We start from the raw sequence: 27962 nt of genomic DNA, 5'->3' as shown, positions 1-27962 counted from the left end.
GACGATATCTTTAATTATTCGACATTACGCTTCAATATAAGAGTTGAGTTGAAATAAACATTCAGTATCAATATTTTTGAAACGAATAAGTATGTAATCAAATAATTTTATATATTTAAATAATTAAATAATCAATTAGCAATAAATGAACTAGTTACTCGATAAAAAAAAACAATATAATAAACTCTGCTCTTTTACGCATATCCAATTGGTTCACTGCTAATAATTTATTATTAAATGCAAAAAAAAAACAAATTGTGTAGAATTTATCCTTCCAAATGTAAAAAAGGTGAAAAGGGATATTATTTTAAACGGGGAGGTATTATACCCTGTGGATTCCACTGTTTTTCTTGTGATTGGTTTGACACTAGATGAGAAGCTACAATGGGGGGCCCATGTTGCCACCACCGCTGCTAAGCTTAGTTCAGCTGCATATGCAGTTCGAAGAATAAGGCATCTCACCGATGAAGACACGGCTAGATTGGTTTATTTTAGCTACTTTCATAGCATTATGTCCTATGGAATTCTGCTATGGGGCAGGGCTGCAGATATAGAAACTATATTTATATTACAGAAAAGAGCCATACGCTCTATATATTATAATTTACGTGCTAGGGACTCACTAAGAGATCTCTTTAAGAATACTGGTATCCTCACTGTACCATCACAGTATATATTTAATAATATTTTATATGTACACAAAAACGCAGACTTACACACAAGAGTAGGAGATAAGACACCGTTATGGCACAAGGAACAGAAATAAAATTGAAATGCCATTTTACCGGTTAGCTAAAGTTAAAAATTAATTTATGGGCCAAGGTATACTTTTTTACAACAGAATTCCTCATAGTATTAAAGAGTTTAGTAGTGCTAAATTTAAAAATTATGTAAAAAACGTATGAGTTCAGAGAGCCTATCACAGCATTAAGGAATATATGGAAGATAAAAACCCATGGAGGGTTGTCGCGTTACTTACATATTTTGTAAAATTAAATTGTTATAGTAAAATGATTTGAAAGAGCAACTATGGAGTTTCTTGCCGATTCTTCTCCATAGATACTGCTTTCCGAATCGGTGGTAAATGTTAAAAATATGTATTGACGTTTCAAAAGTGCTTCTCGAAGAAGTATAATTGAATAAATAAATGTTTGAGTTTGAGTTTGAATAATATTTATTATATAAGCTTGATAAAAAATTATAATGAGATTTATTCATTTTCGCTCTGGCATGAGTCACTTTCATTTCTTGCCGATTCATTATCAGAATCGCTGTCAGAGCTGTCTGCTCTTACGTTTTCATCGTCATCATCTGTACAAAAATAAGTTAGTTCATTAGTTTTTCTAGTTCATTTATTGCTAATTGATTATTTAATTATTTAAATATATAAAATTATTTGATTACATACTTATTCGTTTCAAAAATATTGATACTGAATGTTTATTTCAACTCAACTCTTATATTGAAGCGTAATGTCGAATAATTAAACTCAAACTCAAACTCAAACATTTATTTATTCAATTAGACTTCTTCCAGAAGCACTTTTGAATCGTCATTACATTCTTTAAATTTACCACCGATTCGGAAAGCAGTATCTATGGAGAAGAACCGGCAAGAAACTCCATAAAGATATCGTCATTTCCTCTCAGATGAAAATTTGTGAGTGAGAGTGTTAAAAATATATTGATGCGATAAATAAAAGAATCAGCTAGCAATAAGTTGAGGAAAATCTAGTCAGCTGATGCATATAAATTGGCAATAGATACTCCTATGTAATAAGTTTCAAAGTATCAGCTGACGGTTTTTCCACCAAGATACAGCCAGCTGACTTATATATTTATCCACAGTTACATATAAGCTATCATCAGGTAAATTTTTGTTTGAGAGGAAATCACGGAAAATAATATTTTTTTTTTCATGTTCGAGCCACCAGCTGACGTATAATACACCATGCTGTAACCAGCTGATTATTTTTTTTCGTTGAGATATTGGGTTAGCTACAATTTGACAAATTTTTAGCTGAGAGGAAATGAATGAATGTATTTTTTTTTCCTACGTGCGTGGGAGGCTACAGCCGCTCATCCCCCCAACCGAGCTCCAGCTGACGTTCACGAGGCTTTATAATACTATACTCTGATGCATTTTACTAATTACCGCTTGAGAGGAACTTGGTCATAAAATCTGCTTCTGGCTCCCTAACCATAAAGATTAAATCGAACCCGCGATAATAAAAGAAATAGCAAATGAACAAATTAAAAAATATATGTACCTATATAAATTTCAAAGTCACATTTTTAACACAAAGTAAAAAAATACTAACTCAATTCATAACATATTTTTTCAAACCTGGTTACATACAATATTTGATTAGATATTGTAGTTACTAGTTATCATAATTTAAAACATTTAAAAGCATATATTTTGATAATTTATAAGTGAAAGATCAAAAGTATCTGAAAAAGAAATCAAACTGTCAAATCCCTTTCTTATGAAACCAGAACCAAAATAATACATTTTTAATATTTATTTTGATTTTTAAATTACTAGCAAATGCTTAATTTTGTTCATTTTATTGCAAATATTATACACTGATCTTAGAGCTAACTCAGGTCTTCATACTATCTTTTATTTGTGTTACACGTATCGTAAAATCCTATCAAAATATGGTGAGACTGGTGTTTTAATTTCACTAACTGTGCTGCTGTGGAAAGCCCTTTAATAACGCAAAAATAACATTTACTCTAAATGCTAAGGCACTAAAAATGCCCCATTTTCTTTATTGGGGCACATTTTTAATCTGTGTTATCATTAACGTGGAAAAAACAAGACTCACAATTAAAAATAAATGTGTACGTGTACTAGTGTACGTAAGAAGTGAAACTTCTTTATGACCTTATTTTTCAAAAAATAATTTACTATAATATGCAACTTTACAGAAATACGTCGAATCACGCCTGGTAGGGATAAGAAAAAGATGGCGCGTAACGGAAAATGTCACGCGTAACGAAAAAATGTTACACTAAATTTTTTCCAGCCCCGATAAAGAAGTTTCACTTTAAAAAAAATGTCCGAAGTAAAACTCTGCCTGTGTGTATCAGGCAGAGTTGTCTAAATATACAATAGACTTTGAACATTATTACCACGAAATAAGGTGTTAATTTCAATGAATGTTTTATACAACATTTTTGACGACCTTTTAATATGCAATTGTGAGTCTAGTTGTTTAAAGTATGTCAATGATTTTGTATTTATAGATATATTATAGAAAGAGTAGAAAAGATATATTGAATGTAACCGAAAATATTCGACGATTAGAAGGAGATAGAAGATCGCGGTACAGTATCTGTCTCTTTCTAATGAAGTAACTAGCTACTTTTAGACGTTATATGGAAAAAAATCTATAATGATGCGATATTTGAACCTGCGCCTTGCGCAAAATGATCGAATTTTTTATAGTAAAAAAATTTGATAAATATTATATTTTGCTACAAAAATTATATAGATTCAACTAGCTGACAATTCTGCTATATTTTTTTTATTAATGAGAAAAAGAGACAGATATACTTCAATCTTTCTCTCTCTTTCTAATCGAACTATACCCACTCTATCTATTATATTTCTATACATTGTGATTTCTAACATTTAAAGCAAGAAGTGATTTAAAAAATGGCAACACTTTACCCAAAACGGGCTAGACAATTCATTATTATACCGTCTTTAAAACAGACAAAAAAATTGTTCACAGGAAAATGTCTATTCCTTCAAAATAAATTTGCAAGGAAATAATTGTAAATCATTTTTTTTTACTGCAAAATGCGTTCAAAACGCAAAAAACTTGTGCTCTACAAAAATATCTGGCAAAAATTGTTACAAATGTAACGAAAAAACTTAGTTACTTTATAGTGTCCAATACTTAAAACTAACTTAATTAACTTATTCTATTCGTTGACCACAACATCGCTATCTATGGCTGGCAAGTTGTCTATGACGGAACTAATCGTTTCCGGTATTGTTGCGTTTCCGTTGTCTATGTCATTTTGTGCGCAACTCTGGTTTCCGTTGTCTATGGCACTTGTGTTTCCGTTGTCGTTGTAACTTGCGGAATTTCCGTTATTATTCGCGGAATTTCCGTTATTATTGCAACTGACGGAAATTCCGTTATTATTGCCGGAATTTCCGTTATTATTCATACTGGCGCTGTTATCGTTACTATGGTAACTCGCTGTATTTCCATTATTAAAAGTCACGGAATTTCCGTTATTACTGCAACTAGCGATATTTCCGCTATCGTTATTCGCGTTTCCGTTATAACACGCGTTATCGTTAACACTGGCATTTGCTTCATTACTTGCACCACTTGTATTTCCGTTACTGGCGTTTCCGTTACCCGCGGAATTTCCGTTATTTCCGTTAGTATTCGATAGATCGTCGTAACACGGCGGCATTTCTATATTATTAGTGGCTTCATTTTCCCGATTTATGCCTTCACGACTCAAATATTCCGGCGGAGGCCCATACATTTTATATCGCATAGCTTCAGTATAGGGCGGAGGCCTATTCCCATTTATACTTGGATAATTCTCAAAATCAGCCCCCAAAAGACGAATCGTCCTACCATTTAAGGTATATGTATCGTTGGCATTTAATCTCACAAAATCTAGATTATCTATATCAATTTCCGCTATATCTGGAGTGTCTGGCCTAGGCTGTCTATTAAATCGCGGTATACTAAATTGGAACCTGCCTAATTGTAAGGTTAGGGGTCTGGGCGTGTGTGTTAAATGATCTATAACTCGATCTAATGTATTCCTACGTAAGTTTCGTCGTCTAAAGAACTCAATAGGTGTTGCCATGTAATTCAAATCTCTGCCTAGGTTGGTTAAATCTGGATTCGTGTAATATAAATCTGAGTTGGTTATCGGTGAACGATAGTCTAATGGCGGGTTTCGTGTTGGCGAATTGTTTAGTGATGACGATCTGACGTCCGTCATTTCGACGTCACATTGCGTTGGCACCTGTAAATAAATAAATTAATATTTCAGGACAATTTTCACACACGGCACGATCTGATCCCATACTAAGCTTTCGCTTGTGTTATGGAAACCAGATGGCTGATAAACATACATATATAATTTTAAATACATAAATACTTATATACATAATTAACACCCAGACACTGAAAAATATTATATTTAGTATTAAAATGGCAACATTTATTCCTAGTAATTTGCAAGTTCAATCACAAATAAAAAGATTACTAGCCATGCATAGAAAGATAGCTGTACCTATATAACACTAGCTTCCGCCCGCGGCTTCGCCCGCGTGGTGTTTTGATAAAAGGTAGCCTGTTCTTTCTCAGGGTCGAAAGATTGTCTGTACAAAATTTCATCAAAATCGGTTGAGAGGTAAAAGCGGGAAAGCGTAACAGACAGACAGACAGACAGAGTTACTTTCGCATTTATAATATTAGTAGGGATTTTTTATCAACCATTGTAATCTACATAAATAAGCCTATTCTTTATGATTAAGAACACCGGTATAAATATAAATATCATGATAAAACTGTTATATATGAAACGGTGAAAAACATGTTTAGAACGTTGAAATCCAACTATCATTGTCTCACACTCAGGCCCCGGACTCACAGACACAATAGAAAATCTATTGTGTCGTAGACTGACCGTTCGGGGCTCAATGGGTTAACATTTATATTCTTCATTATTTTAATTGAAGATATTGTAAATAAATAAATAAAATAAATAAATTATATATCTCACCTGCGCATATCTAGTACAGAACATAGACGACAATCGTGAAAGGGCGAAGCCCGAGTTACTTGTATTTGGGGCTTCGCACATTGGCGACGAAACGGCACTCTCTGATTCACACTGAAAATATATTTTTATTTAACGAATGATTTAAACTTATTACAAAATTGAACGAAAACTTTTAATTCCTCTGGAAAAGCAGATATCTTTTATTATTTATCTTTTCATCACCATGATATATATAATATAGCATAAAACATGGTACATACAAAAGTTTAATTAATCATTAAAGAACAATCATGTTTTTACTATAAGAATCTATACTAATATTATAAAGCTGAAGAGTTTGTTTGTTTGACGCGCTAATCTCAGGAACTACTGGGTCGATTTGAAAAATTATTTCAGTGTTAGATAGCCCATTTATCGAGGAAGGCTAAAGGCTATATATCAACACGCTAAGACCAAAAGGAGCCGAGCAATGCGGGTAAAACCGCACAGTACAGCTAGTACTTAATAAACTCAAGTTTTTCGTGAAAGTAAAACAGCCCATTTATTAAGGAACGGTATAGGTTTTATATTTTTTTTTATTATGTAATTATTTATTTTTATGTCAATATAATATAATAATTATATTCACCTGTGCTGGTTGTCTTGTTGGACTCAAGTTCGGTAGATCTAAAAGTCTAGTCGCTTCATACCTTGGTGGGTAGCGAGCCTATAAAAATTATTGACCATAAAATATATCATAAGAAAAAAAATAAATTATTAATAGAAAAGTAAAATTTATTAGTAAATTTATCTATACTAATATTATAAAGAGGAAAGGTTTGTATGTATGTATGGTTTTCACGCATAAACTACTGAACCGATTATAATGAAATTTAGCACACATATAGAGGGTAACTTGGATTAACACATAGGATAGGTTTTATCCCGGAAATCCCACGGGAACGGGAACTATGCGGGTATTCCTTTGAAAACGCGGGCGAAGCCGCGGGCGAGAAGCTAGTAGTGTATAAATAAGGAATGCAGTTAAGCGGAAATCCATACATCTTTTTTTATTAAACACACTTAAAATGAATAAGTCAAAATTATGTGTATCTCAATTAATAAAGATACCATATTATTGTACTCTCTTATAACTTTATTAAAAAAAAATACATAGTAAAAAAGAGAAGGCTATTTAAAGAGCAACCACGAAGTTTTTTTCTTAATCTTTGGTATCTTTGGTAAATGATAAAACTATGACGATTCAAAAGTGCTTCTTATTGAATAAATTTGAAGAATTCTAATTGAATGAATAATTGGTTGTTGTAAAAAAAAAGAGCCTGTGTGCCGAGCACACGTGTCAAAAGTGAAACTTCTTTGGCAAGATACCAAAATCGTCGTTACATGATAGTATTGCCATGACATATTATGATTTATGAAAGAAGTTTCACTTCAAACGACTATCAATACCCACAAAACTCACCGAATAGTGTTGAGCCGTGTGCCTATATCCCCTCAAGGCCGCTCTTTTCAAATGCATTTTACACAATGCAGACACCAATAGTACGACCGCTATCATAAATATTAATGCACAAGCTGAAAATATAAAAAAATTAGTTTAAAACGGGTTCAAAACTGGATTTATTACTAGATAACAAAAATAACAAATTGTAGGACCGTTTTAAAACTGGATTTAATACTAGCAAAATAAATATGCAAGTAAATTATATTTTTAACGGTTTTAAAACAGGATTCATACAATAAGCTAAATAATAACTATTAGGATGCTATATACATATAGCCTATAGCCTTCCTCGGTAAATGGGCTATCTAACATCGAAAGAATTTTACAAATCGGACCACCGTTCCTGATATTAGCGCGTTCAAACAAACCAACTTTTCAGCTTTATAATAGTATAGTATATACTAGCGGTCCGCCCCGGCTTCGCCCGTGGTACCTACATGTTTAAACTATCCTATCTCTCAAGTTGGATCGAACTGCACATGGTGTGCGAATTTTATTATAATCGGTTAAGTGGTTTAGGAGTCCATTGAGGACAAACATTGTGACACGAGATTTATATATATTAAGATAAGTAACCTACCGGTAACCGTGTAAATGGTGGACTGTATGAAGCCAAACTCGTCGGGCGTGTGTCTGTCCTCCGTTAGCGGCGGATACTCCAAAACGTCCAAATCTTCTTCGTCTGAAATTATTTAGAATAAATACGGTAATTTTTTGTTTGGGTCAAGTAATTAATTAATTAAATAAATAAATAAATATTTCGGGACCATTTTCACACACGGCACGATCTGATCCCATGCTAAGCTTCCGCTAGTGTTATGGAAACCAGATGGCTGATAACATATATAATTTTAAATAAATACTTATATAGATAATTAAGTTAAAAAAGCGAATTAAGTTAAAAAAAATGCTTAAATAAAAATAATGATAAACTCATGAAATTATTGTATAGTCACCGATCCATAAAAAAATGTGTGCGTGTACTAGTGTACACACGGAAGCAAAACTTCTTTATGACCTTATTTTTCAAAAAATAATTTACTATATGCAACTTTACAGAAATACGTCGAATCCCGCGTGATAAGAAAAAGATGGCGCGTAACGGAAAAATGTCACGCGTAACGAAAAATGTAACACTAAATTTTTTTCCAACCCCGATAAAGAAGTTTCACTTCAATAAGTGTACAAAGTTTGAATTAAAAATCGTAATCGCTCAAATTGATTTAAAACGGAATTTGTCTTGTTCGAATAGACTCCACGCACATAGTTCATGCGAGTTAGTTAGTTTATGCGAGTTAAATCTATGTATAGTAGAGCCAATTTAATAGGCAACATTTGACGTCTATCAATTTTATCTTCGAAGAGAGGTAACCTGCTTAAAAACATCGATTAAAGTGAATTAATCGATACAGACTTGAAAAACATTTGTCAATCGAACTTGAAACACATGCCAATAATTTATGATAATTTTTATTCCCAAGTAATCAATGCATTCGATTCTAGATGTCAGATTTCGATTTTTAGAGTAACGTCTCTGGTATTTAAAAAGAAAAAAGGTTAACTGACACATCATTGTAGCGAATTCAGTTCTTTAAATCAGAAATTGTTTATTATGTTTAGAATGGTTTATCAGTAAAATAAAATATTAAAATTACTCGTATCGGTCATTATTATTATAAATATGTAATCGTAATTGAAAAAAGTTAAACAAATGTGCAGTTCTAACAAAACGAAATATCATGTTATTCTATGTCGTCGTTACTAGGTTACGTTGTTGAATTTTGTTGAACTGTCAAATGTTGCCTATTAAAATGGCTCTACAATAGTGTATGTCGTCGTTACTAGGTTACGTTGTTGAATTTTGTTGAACTGTCAAATGTTGCCTATTAAAATGGCTCTACAATAGTGTCTGTGTATACTATATATTATACTGTGTGTCTATGAGTACTGTGTACTTTATATTTTTGTCTGTATGTGTGTATGTGCGGTCTCACCGAGCCGCCGGCGGTAGTACCGCGGGTGCTCCGCGCAGCAGGCGGGCTGGCGGCACAGCACAGTGTGTATGTGTGTATGTGCGGTCTCACCGAGCCGCCGGCGGTAGTACCGCGGGTGCTCCGCGCAGCAGGCGGGCTGGCGGCACAGCACAGTGTGTATGTGTGTATGTGCGGTCTCACCGAGCCGCCGGCGGTAGTACCGCGGGTGCTCCGCGCAGCAGGCGGGCTGGCGGCACAGCACAGTGTGTATGTGTGTATGTGCGGTCTCACCGAGCCGCCGGCGGTAGTACCGCGGGTGCTCCGCGCAGCAGGCGGGCTGGCGGCACAGCACAGTGTGTATGTGTGTATGTGCGGTCTCACCGAGCCGCCGGCGGTAGTACCGCGGGTGCTCCGCGCAGCAGGCGGGCTGGCGGCACAGCACAGTGTGTATGTGTGTATGTGCGGTCTCACCGAGCCGCCGGCGGTAGTACCGCGGGTGCTCCGCGCAGCAGGCGGGCTGGCGGCACAGCACAGTGTGTATGTGTGTATGTGCGGTCTCACCGAGCCGCCGGCGGTAGTACCGCGGGTGCTCCGCGCAGCAGGCGGGCTGGCGGCACAGCACAGTGTGTATGTGTGTATGTGCGGTCTCACCGAGCCGCCGGCGGTAGTACCGCGGGTGCTCCGCGCAGCAGGCGGGCTGGCGGCACAGCACAGCCCCGGGGGCACAGCATGCAGCTGCTGGGATACAACGCCCCGATGTACAGTTTAAACGGGTACTACCTGTTAGACAGAGAGAAAAAGCTATTTGTAGATACGAGTTCACACTCGTATACACAGGGGATGGGATTGGCTCGTTACGTCGCCAGTAACTAGGGTAACCACACGTCCGCTCACGCCCGAGGCTGCTACGTGACCAGGCTGTGCAATCTTAGAACATTTTACCGTGCAACTGGGCGAAAGTAATGATACCAAATTGAAAGAGCACCGTCATCTAGTGACAAGTCCTACAGTGAATGCCTTTTTAATTTTGTTGTATTATAAAACCATGTATTTCCGGTTTGTAGATACAGATGGCGCTTGTTGCTGTTAGCCGACTAAGTTGAAAGTACGGTTTTAGTTCATTACAGCTGTAGTGACGAAGTGACCATTTTATTCTTGAATCATTATAATCCGTATGGTGGATGCTAAATGTTACCATTCAAAAAAAAAAAAAATTTTAGTAGTTTTATGTTATCATCATTGTATATATTTTGAGATATAGTTTAAACAAATAAATTATAAAAACTGCCATAATTTTAATTTAATTTAAAACAGTAAAAACTTGATCTAAATAATTAACAAAATTCGCGTCGTAGTAGTTATTTTGTACTTTTTACTTGCAGTAATGAAACAAGCTGTCAACAATCAATGGCGGTCTGTCTGTCGTTAGTGCCGGTTGTTTTTGTTGATAAATTCATCAATTTATAACCTAGTGCTTCTCCGAATCTCCGTAATTCTTCAAGTTGAGCCACTGCTCCTTGGGTTTACGTCGAGTGTTTTCATCAAACTAGTGCTTCTCCGTGAATTCGTTGAGTTGAGCCCTTGCTCCTCACGATTAGCGTCGAGTGTTTGTTCTAGTATTTTTCGAGATAGAGACTCTGAGACTATAGTGCTTCTAAGTGACATTACCATGTCTAGTAAACGTTGTTGTGTTCCTCAGTGTGTGGAAGTCGAAGGTACGTAACCAGACTGTTTCAAACCTGATACCAAACCAGTTCATACGCCCTGTCTTTGCACTGGTGCAATTTGAAAGTAAAACATGGCCTTTTGAAAGTAATGCGCGTACAGACAGGCTTATTTCAATACTCAATACATTTATTGCATTCCACAATGTGAACATGAGGTGTGGCCCTGACGAGCATAACAACCCACTGACCAAGGGCTCTTATAAATATTTGTTTCAAGCTCATGTATTATTATTTTTGCATTACATGAGCTTGAAACTTCTCTGGACGTCATTATTTTTTATTAAGAAAGGGGGTTTATTAAGAAAGTGGGGTATGTACATAGAAATATGCCTGCAACATAATATAATGAAAAGTACACAAATAGTCTCTATGCATTTAAACTGTCTTAAAGATAAATATAATGGAGAAGATGCTCTTAAAAATAATAATTGAAGTAATTCTATATCATAGGTCTGTCACAAGTTTTTTTTCTATAAATGTAATGCTTAAACTCCTTTTTTGCAGGCTCTTACAGAGTTCTTCATTGGTTTCCAAACCCTGATAAGGACATTGCTCGTTTCCGAACATGGGTTCATGCTATTGGAGGAGAAATTTTGAGTCTGAGCAATGAAAATATTTATAAACTTCGTCGAGTTTGTCATGCTCATTTCGAAGAGAAATATTGTTGCCGTTACAACAAAATTTCTAACATAGCTGTTCCAACATTACATATGCCAGGTTGGTAAACTATGTAGCTATATAATTGTCTATTAAATCTATAGTAGCTAAGTATATATTTTAGTAGCTATAGGCTTTTAATGTGTCATAATAATTATGGCACCTTATGTTATTGTCATAATATAACATTAAATTGAAAATAAATGTTGCATGTATTGTATCTAGTAAAACATTACTATAATTTAGAAAGTTTCATCAGAATTAACCTGTTCATTTCAGGAAATTTGAATTAGAATTTGGAATGGAAGATAATATTTATTACCCTTAGGATTTAGAGATATTATTCAGTTTGTTCTTGAATTAATTCAATGTGTTATTCAACATTATTTTTTACAACAGAGAGGTTGTTTCTTTCGTTTCTACACTTTGGTAGAAACAAAACGAGATTTTGAACTTATTAAAATTGTCTATATTATTTTTGCAGGACCTTTATCAAAATTTATCTGCACTGATAGAAAACCATTGAGGGAAGTTGAAAATTTACCTTCTACTTCAAAAGGTCAGTACCTACACCTAAACTTCACATAAAGGTGCTAACACAGCAGTTGTGTAATGAAAATGAAACATTCTATAATCTTATAGAATGTTTCATAACACTTGTTGTCTGAAAGTTTCAAGTTGTTTTGTGAGAAAATCTTCAAAAGTATGTAAATTGTAACAAAATATTGTCATGTTACACAATGTTTTATAACTTTTTTTTTCGGGGGTAGGCGTGAAGTGAGCAAGTAACGATTTTTTCGCTCTGCTAATTTTATTTTAAGAAAAGTATTATTTTAATTACTTTTTGACTCTGAATATGCTATAAATCATTACTGTACCTCCCAGTTTTACAATTCCTATTATTATCTATTATTCTTACATTAATTTTTCTTACCTCGTTTAATATCACTTTTCACATACATCTTCACTATCGTCATGGATTCTCTTAAACAATCAATTTTGGACATGAACACTGAATTTAATAAGCGTATGATGGAATTTCAAAAGGAACTCCATAAAACATCACAAGCACCTGCAACTTCCAGTCCTGTGTCGAGACTTTCCACTGATTTTGAAGCCTTTCGCTCGTTCGTCTGTACAGCGCTCCAGTCTCTTCAAGATCAAGTGAACCTTCTTACCAATATGCATGATCAGATGGAAATGCGAAGCCGACGGAAAATGTTGCTAATCCACGGTATACCCGAACATGATAAGGAGGATATTATTACAGTTGTAACGAAAATAATTTCCGATGATATGAACATTGCTGATGTTGATAAAGATGCCGTTACCCGTTGTCACAGATTAGGCCGTTCAAGATCTAACAACCCACGGCCTGTCTTGGTGAAGTTTGGTGATATTCGAGTAAGAAATAGCGTATGGTTTTCCAAAACATGTTTGAAGAGTTCTGGATACACTCTATCGGAGTTCCTCACTAAGAGCCGTCACGATACTTTTATGAGTGCTCGTAAGCGTTTCGGAATAACAAAATGTTGGAGTCGTGATGGTTATATATTCGTCTTAGACCCTTCAAACTGTAGACACCGTATCACTTGTATGGCTGAGCTTGATGCCATAAAATCTTCTCCAAACCCCGGGAATCCTTCAGATGCTGCTGGATCTTCATGTGGTGCTGAAAAGGACAAGAAGACCGCTCCCAACGCAAGGTCGAAAAGAGCTCCCAAAGGTCGTTGATTTTAAGTTTTAATTTTAAATTTCAATATTTACTTTTAAAGCAGTAACTAGTCTTAAATTAACTTTTTACTTTATTTTATTGTATCTTTTGGATTATAACGTCGTTGTAACGTATCTGAGCTTAGTTTAGTTATTCAGAGATAAGATTGTTTATATTTCAAATACCCACATTTTATTTCACATTTTATCAATAGATAAATCTTTTTAAATATTTGACGTCCTGGATACTAAGCAATTGGTTAAATGTTTTCTTACAGTGTTACCATGCAAAAATATAGATGTAATATAATGTAAAAATAAAATATAATTTAATTTTGTAAAAAATGGCACTGGCTGGTACAGGAAATAGCTGAAAATATTATATATCAAAATTAAATACGTAGTTTACATACACTTTAAGTACATAGGTAATATTAATATACAATTTAAGTTTTATTATTATTTTATTTTAAATATTTTTATATATTTATTTTAGTATGTCATTAAACAGTAGTGCACTAATCAATGAAGACATTTTCTTTACAGATTCTGATGATCAGTCTAGTAATAGTAGTTTCTATAGTACTAATCCTACTCCGTTAAATGAAACTCTGACGTCACATTTTTCAGATGTAGTAAAGAATTTTAACGTAGTTCATATAAATGCGCAAAGCATTCCGGCGCATTATTCCGATCTCCTTACCTCCTTTGATTGTAGTAGCATTCATGCTATTGCCATTTCCGAAACCTGGCTGAAACCCAGTCTTCCTTCTTCTGCTTATTCCCTTCCAGGATTTGAGCTTGTAAGAAACGACCGCGTTAGCCGAGGTGGTGGTGGTGTAGCAATTTATTTAAAATCTGGCATAAATTATTCAATTCTATCTGCTTCACCACAACCCACACCTATTGATACACTTGAATATATTTTTCTCGAAGTAACACTTTACTTTACTATTGGGTGCACTATATAGCCCTAATCTCTCAACTGACTATTTTTCTTATTTTGATGAGTTGCTGGACAAATTTATACCTTCTTTTGATCACGTTATCCTTATGGGCGATCTAAATACCTGCTTATTGAAAAACGATTACAGGTCAAAGAAACTTTTATCCGTGGTTGATTCTTGCAACATGCACATCCTTCCATTGAATGCTACTCATCATTTTCCAAACTGCTCCCCTTCCCTGTTAGATTTAATTATTGTATCCTCCCCTGATTATGTTGCCAAATTTGGACAATGTGCAGCTGAAGGTTTTTCTTATCACGATCTTGTCTTTGTCTCGTACAAAATCCGCCCTCCTAAACGTAAACCAAGAGTAATTGTTCAGCGCAGCTTTAGTGGAATGGATACGGACCGTCTTGTTGATGATGCTAAGAGCCTGGACTGGTCGCTTATTATGAAGGCTGACGATATGGATGCAAAAATTAATTTATTCAACACCTACCTTCTGCAACTGTATGACAAGCATGCGCCACTTAGACCTATTAAGCTAAAACATCTACCCGCACCTTGGCTGACGCCAGAGTTAAAATCTTTAATTAATAAAAAGAATCGCGCAAAGGCCGTATTAAAGGCCAATAATACTCTGACGACACGCGAAAGGTATAAGAAGATTCGTAATCGCTGTAGCACTATGTGCAGAGACGCGCAACGTCGACACATTCACGAGTCAATTGAGGGTGGCGATCCAAGTAAAGTTTGGAAATTTCTAAAGTCTCTTGGGATTGGTAAATCTGCTCTCTCTTCAATTCCAACCAATGTCAATATTGACTCCCTTAATAATTTTTTTTGCTCATCTTCTGTAATTGATCCGCACGTTAAGAAATGTACTATTAATACTATTTCTAAAGCTCCCATTCCAAAATTTACTCCTTTTTGTTTCAGTCAATTCACTGTGTGTAGGGTTAAGAAAGCTATATTATCCATTTCTTCTAAAGCCGTTGGCAGTGACAACATTGGCCGTAATATGATCATTCCTATCCTTGATACCATCATTCCCATTCTAACTCATATCCTTAATTTCTCCATAACATCCTCTCAATTTCCAACTCCTTGGAAAGACGCTCATATTATCCCCCTTCCCAAAAAAAATAATCCATCTACTTTTGGTGATTTCCGTCCCATATCCATTCTTCCTTTCTTATCCAAAGTCCTCGAACGCCTTGTTAATGAACAGTTAACTATGTTTTTAAATTCCAACAAGCTGTTTGATCCTTTCCAATCCGGTTTCCGTCCCGGTCATAGTACGGCTACTGCTTTAGTTAAAATCACTGACGATATACGTATGGCAATGGAGAATAGGCAACTTACTCTGCTCACTTTGATTGACTTTAGCAACGCATTTAATTCTATAGATCATGACATAATGTTAGCTTTATTATCCTCATTAAACATATCAAAATCTGCAAGTAATTGGATATATAGTTACCTACGGGGACGCCGTCAACGTATCTACAACAACGATTCTTATTCTTCCTGGTGTGATATCGTTGCTGGTGTTCCTCAAGGTGGTGTACTGTCTCCGCTTTTATTTTCCCTATTTATTAATTCTATTTCAAACAACATTTCCTCTCTCTATCACTTATACGCGGACGATCTACAAATCTACATGCACTCGTCTTTTGAAAACCTACCTAATGCTATACGTGAAACCAATAAAGACCTATCTTCAATAATCGAATGGAGCAAAACACATGGTTTGAATATCAACCCAGTTAAAACTCAAACCATTATAATAGGAAGTCGTCACTTCATTAACAAAATTGACTGGGTTGGTATTCCTAAGATTACTGTTGATGGGATCGTTATTCCATACAGTTCCACTGTTAAAAACCTTGGCATATATCTGGACCAAACACTTTCCTGGTCTCAACAGCTACAGGAATTGCGAAAAAAAGTTTTTAGCTCTTCGGCTTCACTTAGACGTTTACGTAATGTCCTACCAATTCCCACTAAAGTTGAGCTAGTACAATCATTGCTTCACCCTATCCTTGATTATTGTGACAGCGCCTATCCCGACCTTAATGAAAAGCAACTAGATGCTCTTGAACGTGTTCAAAACCTCTGCATAAGGTTCATATTCGGTTTGCGTAAATATGATCATGTTTCCTCCTTCCGTACCAAACTGAAATGGTTACCTATACGCCTTCGTCGGAATGCTCGCATTCTTCATCTTCTTTACTGCATTCTATTTGATGTCAGAACACCAATCTATCTAAAGGAGAGATTTAAATTTCTTTGTTCCAATAGCCTTGTGTTGAGATCTACATATAATCTCTCTCTTTTGATTCCATCTCATCATTCAGATTTCTATCATTCTTCTTTCACAGTACGTGCTATAAATCTTTGGAATGCTTTACCTAATCCAATAAAACACGCCCAAACAATATCTTCCTTTGATAGACTGGTTAAAAATTATTATCTTTCGCTGTAAAGTCATTTGTATTTATATTTTTAACGCCTATATGCACATACTTAATATATTTTTATGTATGTATGTTTATTATATATGTATATATGTTTATTAAATATGTATGTATTTTTATGATATGTATGTATGTTTATTAAATATTATTGATATGTTATATATTTTATATTATTTATTATTTTATCATCTTCTTCGTTCTTGCATTGTTTTACACCTCCAAAATTATAATCTTCCAGCATTTCCTTGATCACAGGTTGTCTGGTAGAAATCACTTGTTAGTGATAAGACCGCCTATTGTACGATAATCCTATTTGCTGTTATTCTTTTGTATTGTTTTATTTGGTGTACAATAAAGAGTTAATTATTATTATTATTATTATTATAACTGATGTGTCAACACTTCAAGAAGATTTAAGGAGATAATGTTACTTAGCATGTCTATTTTACACTTGTAATTTGACCAGAACTGCTACAGTGACTGAAATAATGCTCAGCCAAAGTAATACTATGTATTCGTAAGTGCATATATTATTTTTGCATGTTTTGTTTTACTATAACCTCTACAACTTTTAACCCAGCTGGTAATAACTTGGTTTAAGCCCATGCTATCAGTTCCTGGCTACCTAGTTAGCCAAGCAAAAGCAATACATGCAAAAAAATATGTATTTCTTAGCCATACACTTCAATTTTGATTTAAAGTAACTATCTGAATAAGTTTTTCTATAAATTGGCATTTAAAGGATAAATGCCTGTTATATATATATCGGTCCCTACACACAAACTGACAGAAAAGTTGATGTTTACAGGAAAGCATTTTTAATTTTCAAACTGCTCTAAGAATTATTTTAAGAGCAGATATATATTTAATTTAATGCAAATTTATTTCATGCAACAGCAAGCAGCAACATAAAATTCATTTATAACAATTTTCCTATTGTGTTTGTTTCAGGACCACTATCACTTCAAGATTCCCAAAAACCATTAAAAGAAAATGAAGCACCAGCACCAGGTTGGTATCTAAATATAATCCAAATTTTTCTTACTATTTAGCTAATTGCAAATTTTAGGTTTTACTATACATATAACAGTTCAGCAGCAAAAACACATTATGCAAAAATATTATAAAAGTACATAATTATATAGTTTTAAAACTATAAACTTACTTAATTATAACTTTCGTTTTCCAGCTACTGTTGAACCTGATACAGTTGTTGAGAATCTTGAAATACAAGAATACAAATTGGAGGATAAATATGGTGAGTGGCCCTTACTTAAATTTTAAAGAAAAAAGAAATAGAAACCTAAAGATAGAGTACTATGTTCATTTCCACTGCCTTTATCTTTCACTCTACAACTCTTAATGGTTGAAGCCATGGGGCACAGCAGTGTTTATACATTTGATCTGCTGGACAGTACTTCTGTTTAAATAATTTCTTTAATATAATAATAGCTAAGGTAGCATGTTTTTAAAAGCTTAATTTTATTTGCAGGTCCAAACACTGCTAAAAAAGTAGTGACTCATAAGAAAATGACCAAAAATGAGCGATCCTTATACCAAAAATTGGTAAACATTAGGATTAAGTTATCGAAGTGTCGGAACAGAGCACAGAAACAATCCCTGCAATTAAAAGCAGCCAAAAATTTTATGAAGAATAGCAACTTTATAGCTACTATTAACAATATGCCAAGTGCTGCTAAACTTTTAACCATGTTGCAGTTTAGAGAGTCTAAAAAGAAAGAAAAAGGCAGAAGATTTTCTACTGAAGAAAAAATATTGGCTTTGGCAATGCTGAAGCAAAGCCCCAAAGGCTATCGATTTCTGCGAAGAATGTTGGTTTTGCCTTCACAGCAAATACTAAATACATTTTTGAACCAAGCCAATATAAAGCCTGGTATCAATAATAATATATTTGAACAGCTGAAAAAAAGAGCAAATAAAATGAAACCAGCAGACAGACTCTGCATACTAATGTTCGATGAAATGTCTCTGAAGCCTAATTTAACTTATAATGAGAGAAAAGATTTGGTGATAGGTTTTGTGAACAATGGACGCGAGACAAAACAAGAATTCGCAGACCATGCACAGGTTTTTATGATCAGGGGTCTGATAAGAAAGTATAAGCAACCTGTTGCTTATACATTTGCACAGGCGGCCACTAAAGGCCCAGAGCTGGCTTTACAAATCAAAACGATCATACAAAATCTACAAGAAACTGGGTTCAACGTAGTGGCTACAGTGTGTGACCAAGGCACTAATAATAGACATGCCTTAAATCTTCTTTTACATGAAAGCAGGGTACATATGCTGAGAAGTGGAAAAGAAGTCAGAGAAGAAACAAAAATAATTATAATTAATGATAAAAAAATTGTTCCACTGTATGATCCCCCGCATTTATTAAAAGGAATAAGGAACAACCTATTACAGAAAAATTTAAGGTATAAAACAGATAAAGAAAAGACGGCTAAGTGGGATCACATTATAAAACTACATCAAGAAAATCCTGCATATAAAGGAATACGATTAGTGCCTAAGTTAACTGATAGCCACGTTGATCCGACTAGGACGAAGATGAAAGTGAAATACGCCAGTCAAGTGTTCAGTAGATCTGTCTCTTCTACTATGGGATACCTTGCAGGTAAGATCAAGAGATGTTTTTTTTGTAATGGCCAACTAAACTTAGTGCAACAATATTAGATTAAATATCTGCCGGAATTTAAATATTTCCATTATATTTCAAAATATTGGTTATTGCAATTACCTGGGTTCAGTTACTCTTTAAATTAAAATGTAGGTTTAATGGTACACCACTATGCAAACACATATCCCAAAGCATACACATAACATGTACATTAGGTGCACAGACATTTTAAAGCATAAATGATCTAAATTCTAATATTGAATTGTTATTGTTTTACAGATAACGGAATCCTTCCAGACGAATGTAAGGAGACTGCAGATGTACTACTTTTTTTTGATAATCTTTTTGACTCTGTGAATGGCAGCTTTGTCAAAAATAGGTATGCAAAACCACTCCTAGGACCTGTAACACCCAATTCCAAACATCACGAATTTTGGAGAGAAGCAAAAAAAGTTTTAAAATCCATGAAATTTATCACAGATGAAAACAAAATTGCTAATGTACCTACCATTAATAATTGGGTATGGACACTGGAAGGCATAGAAACATTAGTTAAAATGTTAGCCATTGACTACAATGTTACATCTATATGGATGCGGCACCTAAACCAAGACCCAATCGAAAATTTCTTTGGGGCTATAAGAAGCCATGGGTGCCGTAACACAAATCCAACACCTGAAAGATTTCAATCAGCATTAACAACGTTATTAGTCAATAACCTATCCAGTGTCCATGCCCCTGGAGCAAATTGTGAAGAAGATCAATGCAATGCACTACATGCCCTCATCGTTACTAAAAATAAGGAACCTACGACTACTGGTGATATGTCTTTAGACATTGTTAACGAGATTACCCTTACACCTTTAGAGGAAAAAAGTCAGCCCCAAATAATGGGGCCTCTACAGTATGTATCGGGATATTTTTTAAAAAAGACGAAAAATAAAATATTTAGGTCTTGTGAGGTTTGTAAGGGTAATCTCTATAGTGAAATTGAAAATGATTTTATACAAAGAAAAGAATTTGCCAATCGTCGTTGGCTTTCCACCCCAAGCCCAGCATTTTTGGAATCAATATCCAACATGCAAGATATAATAAATACAATAATATCTACTAATTTAAAACAAAAATTTCTAAGGGAAAATATAAAAACGATAATTCTTTTATTTTTAGACTTTAATTTTATGACATGCTCTGAACACAAAGAAAAATTAATAGACTTTTTAATTAATTTAGTTAGTCGATTTTTTTTATTTACATATTGTAAAAATATAAATAAAATTTTAACGGGCAAAAAAAATATAGACAGCGATGAGGATGCAATGCAGTGCAAAGCACAAAAATATTTTAAAAGATGTTTTAAGAGGAAAATTTGACATTATTATAATAATGCATTGTACCAACAATGTAATGCAATTATTAGAATAATGTCAAAGGAGGGTGCTCAAAAAAAAATCAACTTTGGCAGAAACGAATTGTACTATAGATTAATAATAATATTGTGTAATAAAATAATAACCGGGTATGATCGTGATTCCTGGCAAACATATAAAAATTTCCAATTTTGTTATCCAGTTGTCCATAAAAAAAGTATTTCGTAGTAGTAGTATGTTTCCCTATTATTCAAAGAACTTTCCTAATTCCTTTTTTTTATTTTGAAGGGGTATACTTTTCTTAATAAACAGGTCAGAAAAAAGAAATTCAACATCGGTCCAGGCGTATTTGAGAAATGACCCAATGCCTCCAAAAAAAAAGGATATTTTTTAATAATGAGACCACCTGGAAAGTATACCCTTTCAGACAAAACGAATTTTCCTCATCAGTCCAGGCGTCTTTGAGAAATCGGGGAACATACTACTTTTAAAATAGACAACAAAATTGCATTTTTTTATGTTTGCCAGTAAGGATCACGATCGTAACCGGTTATTATTTTATCACACTACATTATTGTTAATTTGAAATACAACTCCTTTCTGCCGAAGCTGGGTTTTTTTTTCAATGATGCGTGAGCATTCTCCTTTCTGGTTATGTATTAGAAAATCTAATTTTATGGCTGGTTTTACAGTGTGCTGACGGTCTGCGTTGACAAGTCAATATGTATGGTAGCTTATGAAGCGCTTTAGTTAAAGCTATGGCACATGAACACTTGAACAGGTTGGCGAGTAGTAATGTAGATTTTGTAATGGTACGGATCTCCCTCGTATCAACCTCAAGTGAACTTACCAATTTTGAACACAACTCTTTGTTTTCCTTCGCTAGTGTGTAAACGGCCAGTATATGTAATAAAAAACATAATTAAGGTACCTTTCAAGCAAACGCATTACCATCTGTTCGCATCCCATGAGTTGCTTCAATTTCCGTATCATCGACAAAGTCCACTTGGAGTTAATTCAGTTGATATGAGGGGGATTTGTACTAGATCATCTCCATGGTCGAGATAACCACTCGCCATCCGGTGGCCTCTCCGACATACATGTATAGAGCTATGGCTTTGAATATTTGAGAATGACATCGATCGGTCGCCAGCGCTGAGCGTACTGGCTTGTCACTGTGGACCATCAGCATGACTCTAAAACCAGCCTAAATAGTCCAATCAACGGGGCTTAAGTTACCAAAACCCTCCCGCCTATGTAATTTGGCATTGATAAAATTAGGGGATATTATTACCATTTCTTTATTAGTTGTTAGTTATTTTTTAAGTTGTTTGTTACTGATTGTTGAAAAATCCTCACAGTGATTCGTATATAATTATACTTTCTGTATAATTATATACGAATGTACTACCTACTTAGTATAGTTATTTATATGAATCCAACTCTTTTAAATTGTAGACAATGAAATTCTAATTTCACTTTCACGCTGTAACTTCTACTGAACTATCAGTCTTATTTTATATAAAAGAGAATTATCAAGAATGCATTAATAATAAACAAAGCTATGTAATCAGGATATTAAAATACAATTAATAACAATAATTAGCAGACCTTATTGTTCAGTAAAAGTAATAACGCATAAATGAAATTTGGAAGTTTCTCTGAAATCGAAAAATTGTGAGATTCCTTTCGAAATGATACATTCGTACATAATTTAAACAGAACGTGTTTCAGTGTGATCTTTTTTTACTACTAACTTCTTGTAATCTGCACCTAATTTCATCATAAATGCTAAATTTCAAAGGTGGGAGAATTTTTCGGAGTCTTAATTAATATTCTATGATGAGTTGACATAGGACGCTAGTATTCGTCCCATGTCAACTTATCATTCTAAGTTAAGTTGGCAAGATAAAACATAAGATTAATGTATGACCAAAATTGTATCCAAAATTTTTAATTAGTTTTAATCATGTAACTGTTTGTGGTGAGAAATAAACTATTTTGATTATCATAATATATGGTTTTATTTTCTGCATCCTAATTTGAATACAGTTGAGTTTTGTTAATTTATTTATTAATCCGTTAGGTAATTTACTCAGTCAATTTAGTAAACGTATTCTCCATTGACTATGAGTAAATTACGGGATTAATAAATAAATTAACAAAACTTAGTACAAACAAGGCTCAAAGCAGGAATGATAGTAGATCTATAGTTATATACATCGCAGGAAAGTTGCAAGTTTGTAGATACAGATGGCGCTGTCAATCACTTTCCTCCTGAACCCGCCGAGTAAAGCCTCTATACCTATATATATAAAAGTACTCTGTGTACGTGACTGAGCTCTCCATTACCCGCGAACCCGAGACATCCGGGGATATAGTACGGTACGATTCACGAAAGATGACCACAAATTGGCGGCCGTTTGCGCACGTACACTCACGAAGAAAAGACTTAAAACAAAATAATATTTTAATTTTGGTTAAATAATTTGTTTAATGTTGTAAACGCTGGTTATACAAAACCAAAAAGTCTTTTCTTCATAAGTGTACGTGCGCAGACGGCCGCCATTCGTGACCACGAAAGATGACCATCTTTCGTGAATCGTACACTACCTATACTTTACTCAAACACAACACTATTCATTTCAAGATATGGGAGATCTATGACGTTTTAATAATATCCAAAACAGAAAAGAAAATAAGAAAAGGAAAAAAATAAGAATTCAGCGCCATATGACCATACTATTGATGTTAACCCTGTATAATATATTGATCAGGCAAAATATTTTGAAAACAAACAATACAACAACGCTTACATACAAAAAACAAACAAAACATACATAAGCTGAAAAGAAATACAACGTATATCAAAATAAAATGAAGAAATTTGCAAAATATTTAACGACATTCACACAAACTACGCCGTTCGCACGGAAATAGAATACGGCAGCGGTTAGTTAGCAATTAGCATCAAATTTTACGTCATTATAATTTTTTCCATTGTATAATGATTCCATTACTCCTGTCTGCATCGAGCAGACATGGCGGTAAAGTTTAATTTTTTCCGGCTGTGGGGTCATAATTCACACAATAATACATAAATCACTTAGGGCCGATTTTTCAATGCTTGGATAAAACTTATCCGTCCAATAAAGTATTTCACGATAATATTAAAATGTCACGTAAAGTGTCAAATACGGGCAATTAGAATACGTTTTTAAAATGGTAGTTTTTTACATTATTCGACGAATAAGTTTATCCAAGCATTGAAAAATCGGCCCTAAGTCAATTTGATTAATGTTGTCAATCTTCGTTGCGTATCGTCCTTGCAGAATGCGGGCCATTTATAGCATGATCGTGCGGGGTGAGGTAAGTGTTTAATTTTGGCGGGAGGCGGAGTGTCCGTTCTGTAGTGTTTAGCTACTATTATGTATTCTGTGACAACACATAAATCACTTAAAATAAATAAATATAACACTACACTCACTATGACAAGGCGCGGGCGGGCAGAACGCGGTCGCCTCGTCCTCCCCCCGCACGCAGTCCGCGCGCCCGTCGCACACGTACGCGGCGAGCACGCACCGGGCGCCGCACGTGAACGCACCGCGCGCACATTGCGGACCACCTTTTTAATAAAAAAAAGTAAAAAAAATCACAAATTTTTTTAAAAAAATATGCTTTTTTTGCGAATTTTGAAATGAAACTTCTTTATCGGGGTTGGAAAAAAATTTAGTGTAACATTTTTTCGTTACGCGCCATCTTTTTCTTATCCCTACCACGCGTGATTCGATGTATTTCTGTAAAGTTTCATATATAGTAAATTATTTTTTGAAAAATAAGGTCATAAAGAAGTTTCACTTCTTTCGTGTGTACACTAGTACACGCATACATTTTTTTCATGTCAGACACTCGAAATACAACAAAAATCGACTACTAGAACAACCTGTAACGTTTATTTCAAGATTTAACATCTAGAAATACAAACCGCTTACATAATCATATTTCCCTTAATATTGGCACTACTGTTTCCGTTATTATACATTACATTTTATTAGTTTATAAATTTCAAAAGAATTATAGTCAGTCACACTAATGAAAGCAATAATAATCCTCTCTAATATATCACAGGTAAACAATATTTTAAAATAAAAATCAATTAATAAAATACTTCGAGGCTACAAAACTGTGGCGACGAGCACATGTATGTAAATAAGCTTTTATTCCATAATACGTTTAATCGTTGAAGAAGTACAATAGGCGAAATGGCTAAACACAAAAAGATATTCGCTCACCTCTCGGCTGCACCAGTATATACTTGGTGACGCTGAACGGCGGCGACGAGCACATGTAATGTCCGCTGTCTGATTCTTGTAAGTCATGTCGCTCTAATTTGCTGACGTTCGCGGGACCTGTGGGGTCCACTGTGAAGGGCCTGAAAAATAATACATCAAATAATGAAAAGATTAACAGATAATGTAATATCTTATACAATAATATACGTGGTTGTTTCATAGTGCAATACAATTACTTATATTAAAATATAAAGTACATATAAAAATCCTATACTACCATCGAATTTATCCATAACAACACATTTACAAGTAATATGTTTTTAACAATTTTTTATAATAAAACTATATGTAGCTACTGAAACGGTAAACTTCTTTAAAAGAAAGGTTCTTTATAGCTACTTAGAACATTAAACTTATTTGAATCGTTAAAGTGTTATGAAACATGAAACATATTATTGGACATAAAACTTAAAATTGTATATCCCCTGGTCTGTAGCTGCCAGGAACTAGACAATATAGTATATCCACTGGCCGCCAGCTGCATGGCAGATGCCAGGGTATATATCATACTCACCGGCCGCCATCAGTGCCGTTATTGACGTAGTTCCACACGAACACGCGCTCCCCCTCCTCACCGCGCACCTCGCACACAAGCGTCAGGTTGTCGTGAACTCTGCGCACTACAACGTCCGTGTATTCTATGTCCCCTGGACTGTAGAGCGCCAGGAAAGGGAGGGGTGTGTCGCTGAAGCCTGAAATTTGTTAATATACATGATAAATATACTATGTAACCCTGTTGTTGTTCAATAGGTTATCTGTTATTCTGGTAAGCTACAATGCTGCCAAGTAGTATTAAAACCCTTTCAGTGGTGATTATGTGAACATACATCTATCAATCGTCACAAACTTTCATGTAAATAATATTTGTAAGATAAAACACAATCCAACTAACAATAGGATTGATTCTCTACGACTTTGTAACATCACAGAAAATAAAGTAACAATTGATAACTATTCAGTTGTCCTTGAGTTTTGAGGAACATTAGTTATATGGCTTATTTTTATATTTATAGATTACTAGCTTTCCGCCCGCGGCTTTGCTTTGTATTAAACTACACAAATTTTATACTAAAAACATCCTCTTATACACTCTATCTATGAAAAAGGCCTTCAAAATCCATTGCAGCTTTATAGATTTAAACATACATAGAGATGGACAGACAGCAACATCAACTTTGTTTAAGACTATGAAGAAATATTGAAATTTAATTTTGCCTATTATATATACATATATACAGATTCCGTAACACCCTTGAAATATCTAAACAGTTATTTTTCCTACAAATTGGTATAACCTTGCTAATGACATTTAAATTATAGTATGATTGTTTTACAAGGATAAGTTCAGTGTTTGTTTTATCGTTTATTATTTACTTTGTTAATTTATTCAAATGAATTTAATTCATAATTATACTTCAGTTTATACTTTTGCTTGTTATACAAATAAACATATTTTATTGATTTTTCTATACTTAGGGCAGTCGTACACAGACCACGCGGTGAACTATAGACATACATTCACCGCAATACACTTCTGCTTAAGCAGTTGCGACCGCTTCAAGCCGTAAAGTGCGCGGTTTGTAGCGGCAGCTAGAACAGTGTGTGTACGTCGCAAAGACATAGTTATTCTGCTTTTATATCAGCATCTATACACTTCATTGTGAATGTGCAAAATTTTATAATGTGAAAGTCCCTATGTTAAAAACAAGCCAGGTAGATAATTATAATATTTTTCTCTTTTTTACATACTCATGAAAATCCAATATTTAATTAATATGCTTATTTATCACAACTAGGATAATTTTTGGTCATATACATGTTTATATAAGCTGTAATCAAATAAAAATGATATTCATAACATAACCTGCCATGGCAGGTGAAAGCTCACATCTATTAGCGGTATTTTATATTCAAATGTGTACAATAATTCATATTTGGCACGATAGTGAAAGGATACTATAAAAAATACCGTTATAAAATCAAATAAACACCATAGAAAAGTACCATTATTCGTTGCTAGATAGATATTTGATAAACAAGACTAAATAACTATATATTTAACATGTACATAACGTTAAATACGTTTCTAAACCAAGAACAAGGTAAATAAAGGTAATTTCAAACATTCCAAGGACCTGTAAATACTAAAACACTGAAAAAAGCTCGTAATGCCATTAAAACAATATGACGAAGTATTTGCTATTGTAACAGAATTATAAACAAAAATTGAATAACTTACATGTTTTAAAAGTTAATAAGAGTACGGCTATACACAAAAACACATGATTTACACGTTTAAACATTTTTATTTATTTTACATTTTCACTGATCTGACATTCAACAAATTACGCCATTTTTGTTTCGATGTTAGCTTCATTCCTTTTCACGTAGTCGGTATTTCGGTAATACATAGTAAGTATAAATTTGGCACGTCCGCGTCGAGTGCAATATTATTCGAATTAGGTATTTTAAAATATATATACATAATATGCACTTCCTCATTTGAGCTTTTTGTGGTTATAGTTTATGCCATAGTAGTCTTTTAGTTAATTAAAATAAATTACTAATTGATAATCTTCTTGGTTTGCGAGTCAAATAAAACAATTATGTATTGGTTTTTAAACCTCATAAATACTGCAATGTTAAATTTTTGTCTATTAATGATTTTTAAATACATTATTGTATTGGTTATTTAAAATAACAAACAGCGTTTTGTTGCACTACGTAAAACGGAGTTCTAAATTCTTTAAATGTCATTGCCACTAGTGCCAGGGTGACCACCTACGCACTTGATTTCTTTATTTCGGGAGAAATTACAAGT

At 34.2% G+C, this 27962-nt stretch overlaps 2 protein-coding genes across 3 annotated transcripts; one reads left to right on the top strand and one right to left on the bottom strand.

The window, feature by feature from the left end:
• Positions 1-2451: 2451 nt before the first annotated feature.
• Positions 2452-27506, bottom strand: LOC149475503 (uncharacterized). 2 transcript variants are annotated; one of them, XM_089713349.1, is made up of 10 exons: positions 27381-27506; positions 25656-25833; positions 25082-25221; positions 24277-24414; positions 9276-10034; positions 7862-7963; positions 7240-7352; positions 6406-6483; positions 5778-5888; positions 2452-5015 (listed from the first exon to the last, which is right to left on the bottom strand). In XM_089713349.1, the coding sequence occupies exons 1-10, from the start codon at positions 27442-27444 to the stop codon at positions 3939-3941; spliced, it is 2760 nt and encodes a 919-aa protein (XP_089569475.1). In that variant the 5' UTR covers positions 27445-27506; the 3' UTR covers positions 2452-3938. The 2 variants fall into 2 exon arrangements, with proteins under 2 accessions (XP_089569475.1, XP_089569477.1); XM_089713351.1 differs by having other exon boundaries at positions 9906-10034.
• On the top strand, positions 12391-13372 carry LOC149475504 (uncharacterized). Its single transcript, XM_089713248.1, has one exon. The coding sequence runs from the start codon at positions 12614-12616 to the stop codon at positions 13370-13372; it is 759 nt and encodes a 252-aa protein (XP_089569374.1). The 5' UTR covers positions 12391-12613.
• Positions 27507-27962: the final 456 nt, after the last annotated feature.

The sequence above is a fragment of the Colias philodice genome, chromosome 30 (genome assembly GCF_061535455.1).
Source record: "Colias philodice isolate Cphi_HAF_F1 chromosome 30, ilColPhil1 Martin Lab GWU primary, whole genome shotgun sequence".
Classification (NCBI taxonomy): Eukaryota; Metazoa; Arthropoda; class Insecta; order Lepidoptera; family Pieridae; genus Colias; species Colias philodice.
Note: the sequence above shows the minus strand (reverse complement) of the source record. Positions and strands in the feature narration are given on the sequence as shown.

Excerpts from the sequence above, each read along its gene's own strand:
- LOC149475504 (XM_089713248.1), top strand. The coding sequence starts at position 12,614 with ATGGATTCTCTTAAACAATCAATTTTGGACATGAACACTGAATTTAAT.
- LOC149475503 (XM_089713349.1), bottom strand. The coding sequence starts at position 27,444 with ATGTTTAAACGTGTAAATCATGTGTTTTTGTGTATAGCCGTACTCTTA. Across the intron at positions 6,484-7,239 it reads ACACGGCTCAACACTATTCG|GCTCGCTACCCACCAAGGTA; the intron begins GTGAGTTTTGTG and ends TAATTTTTATAG. Across the intron at positions 5,889-6,405 it reads CAACAAGACAACCAGCACAG|TGTGAATCAGAGAGTGCCGT; the intron begins GTGAATATAATT and ends ATATATTTTCAG.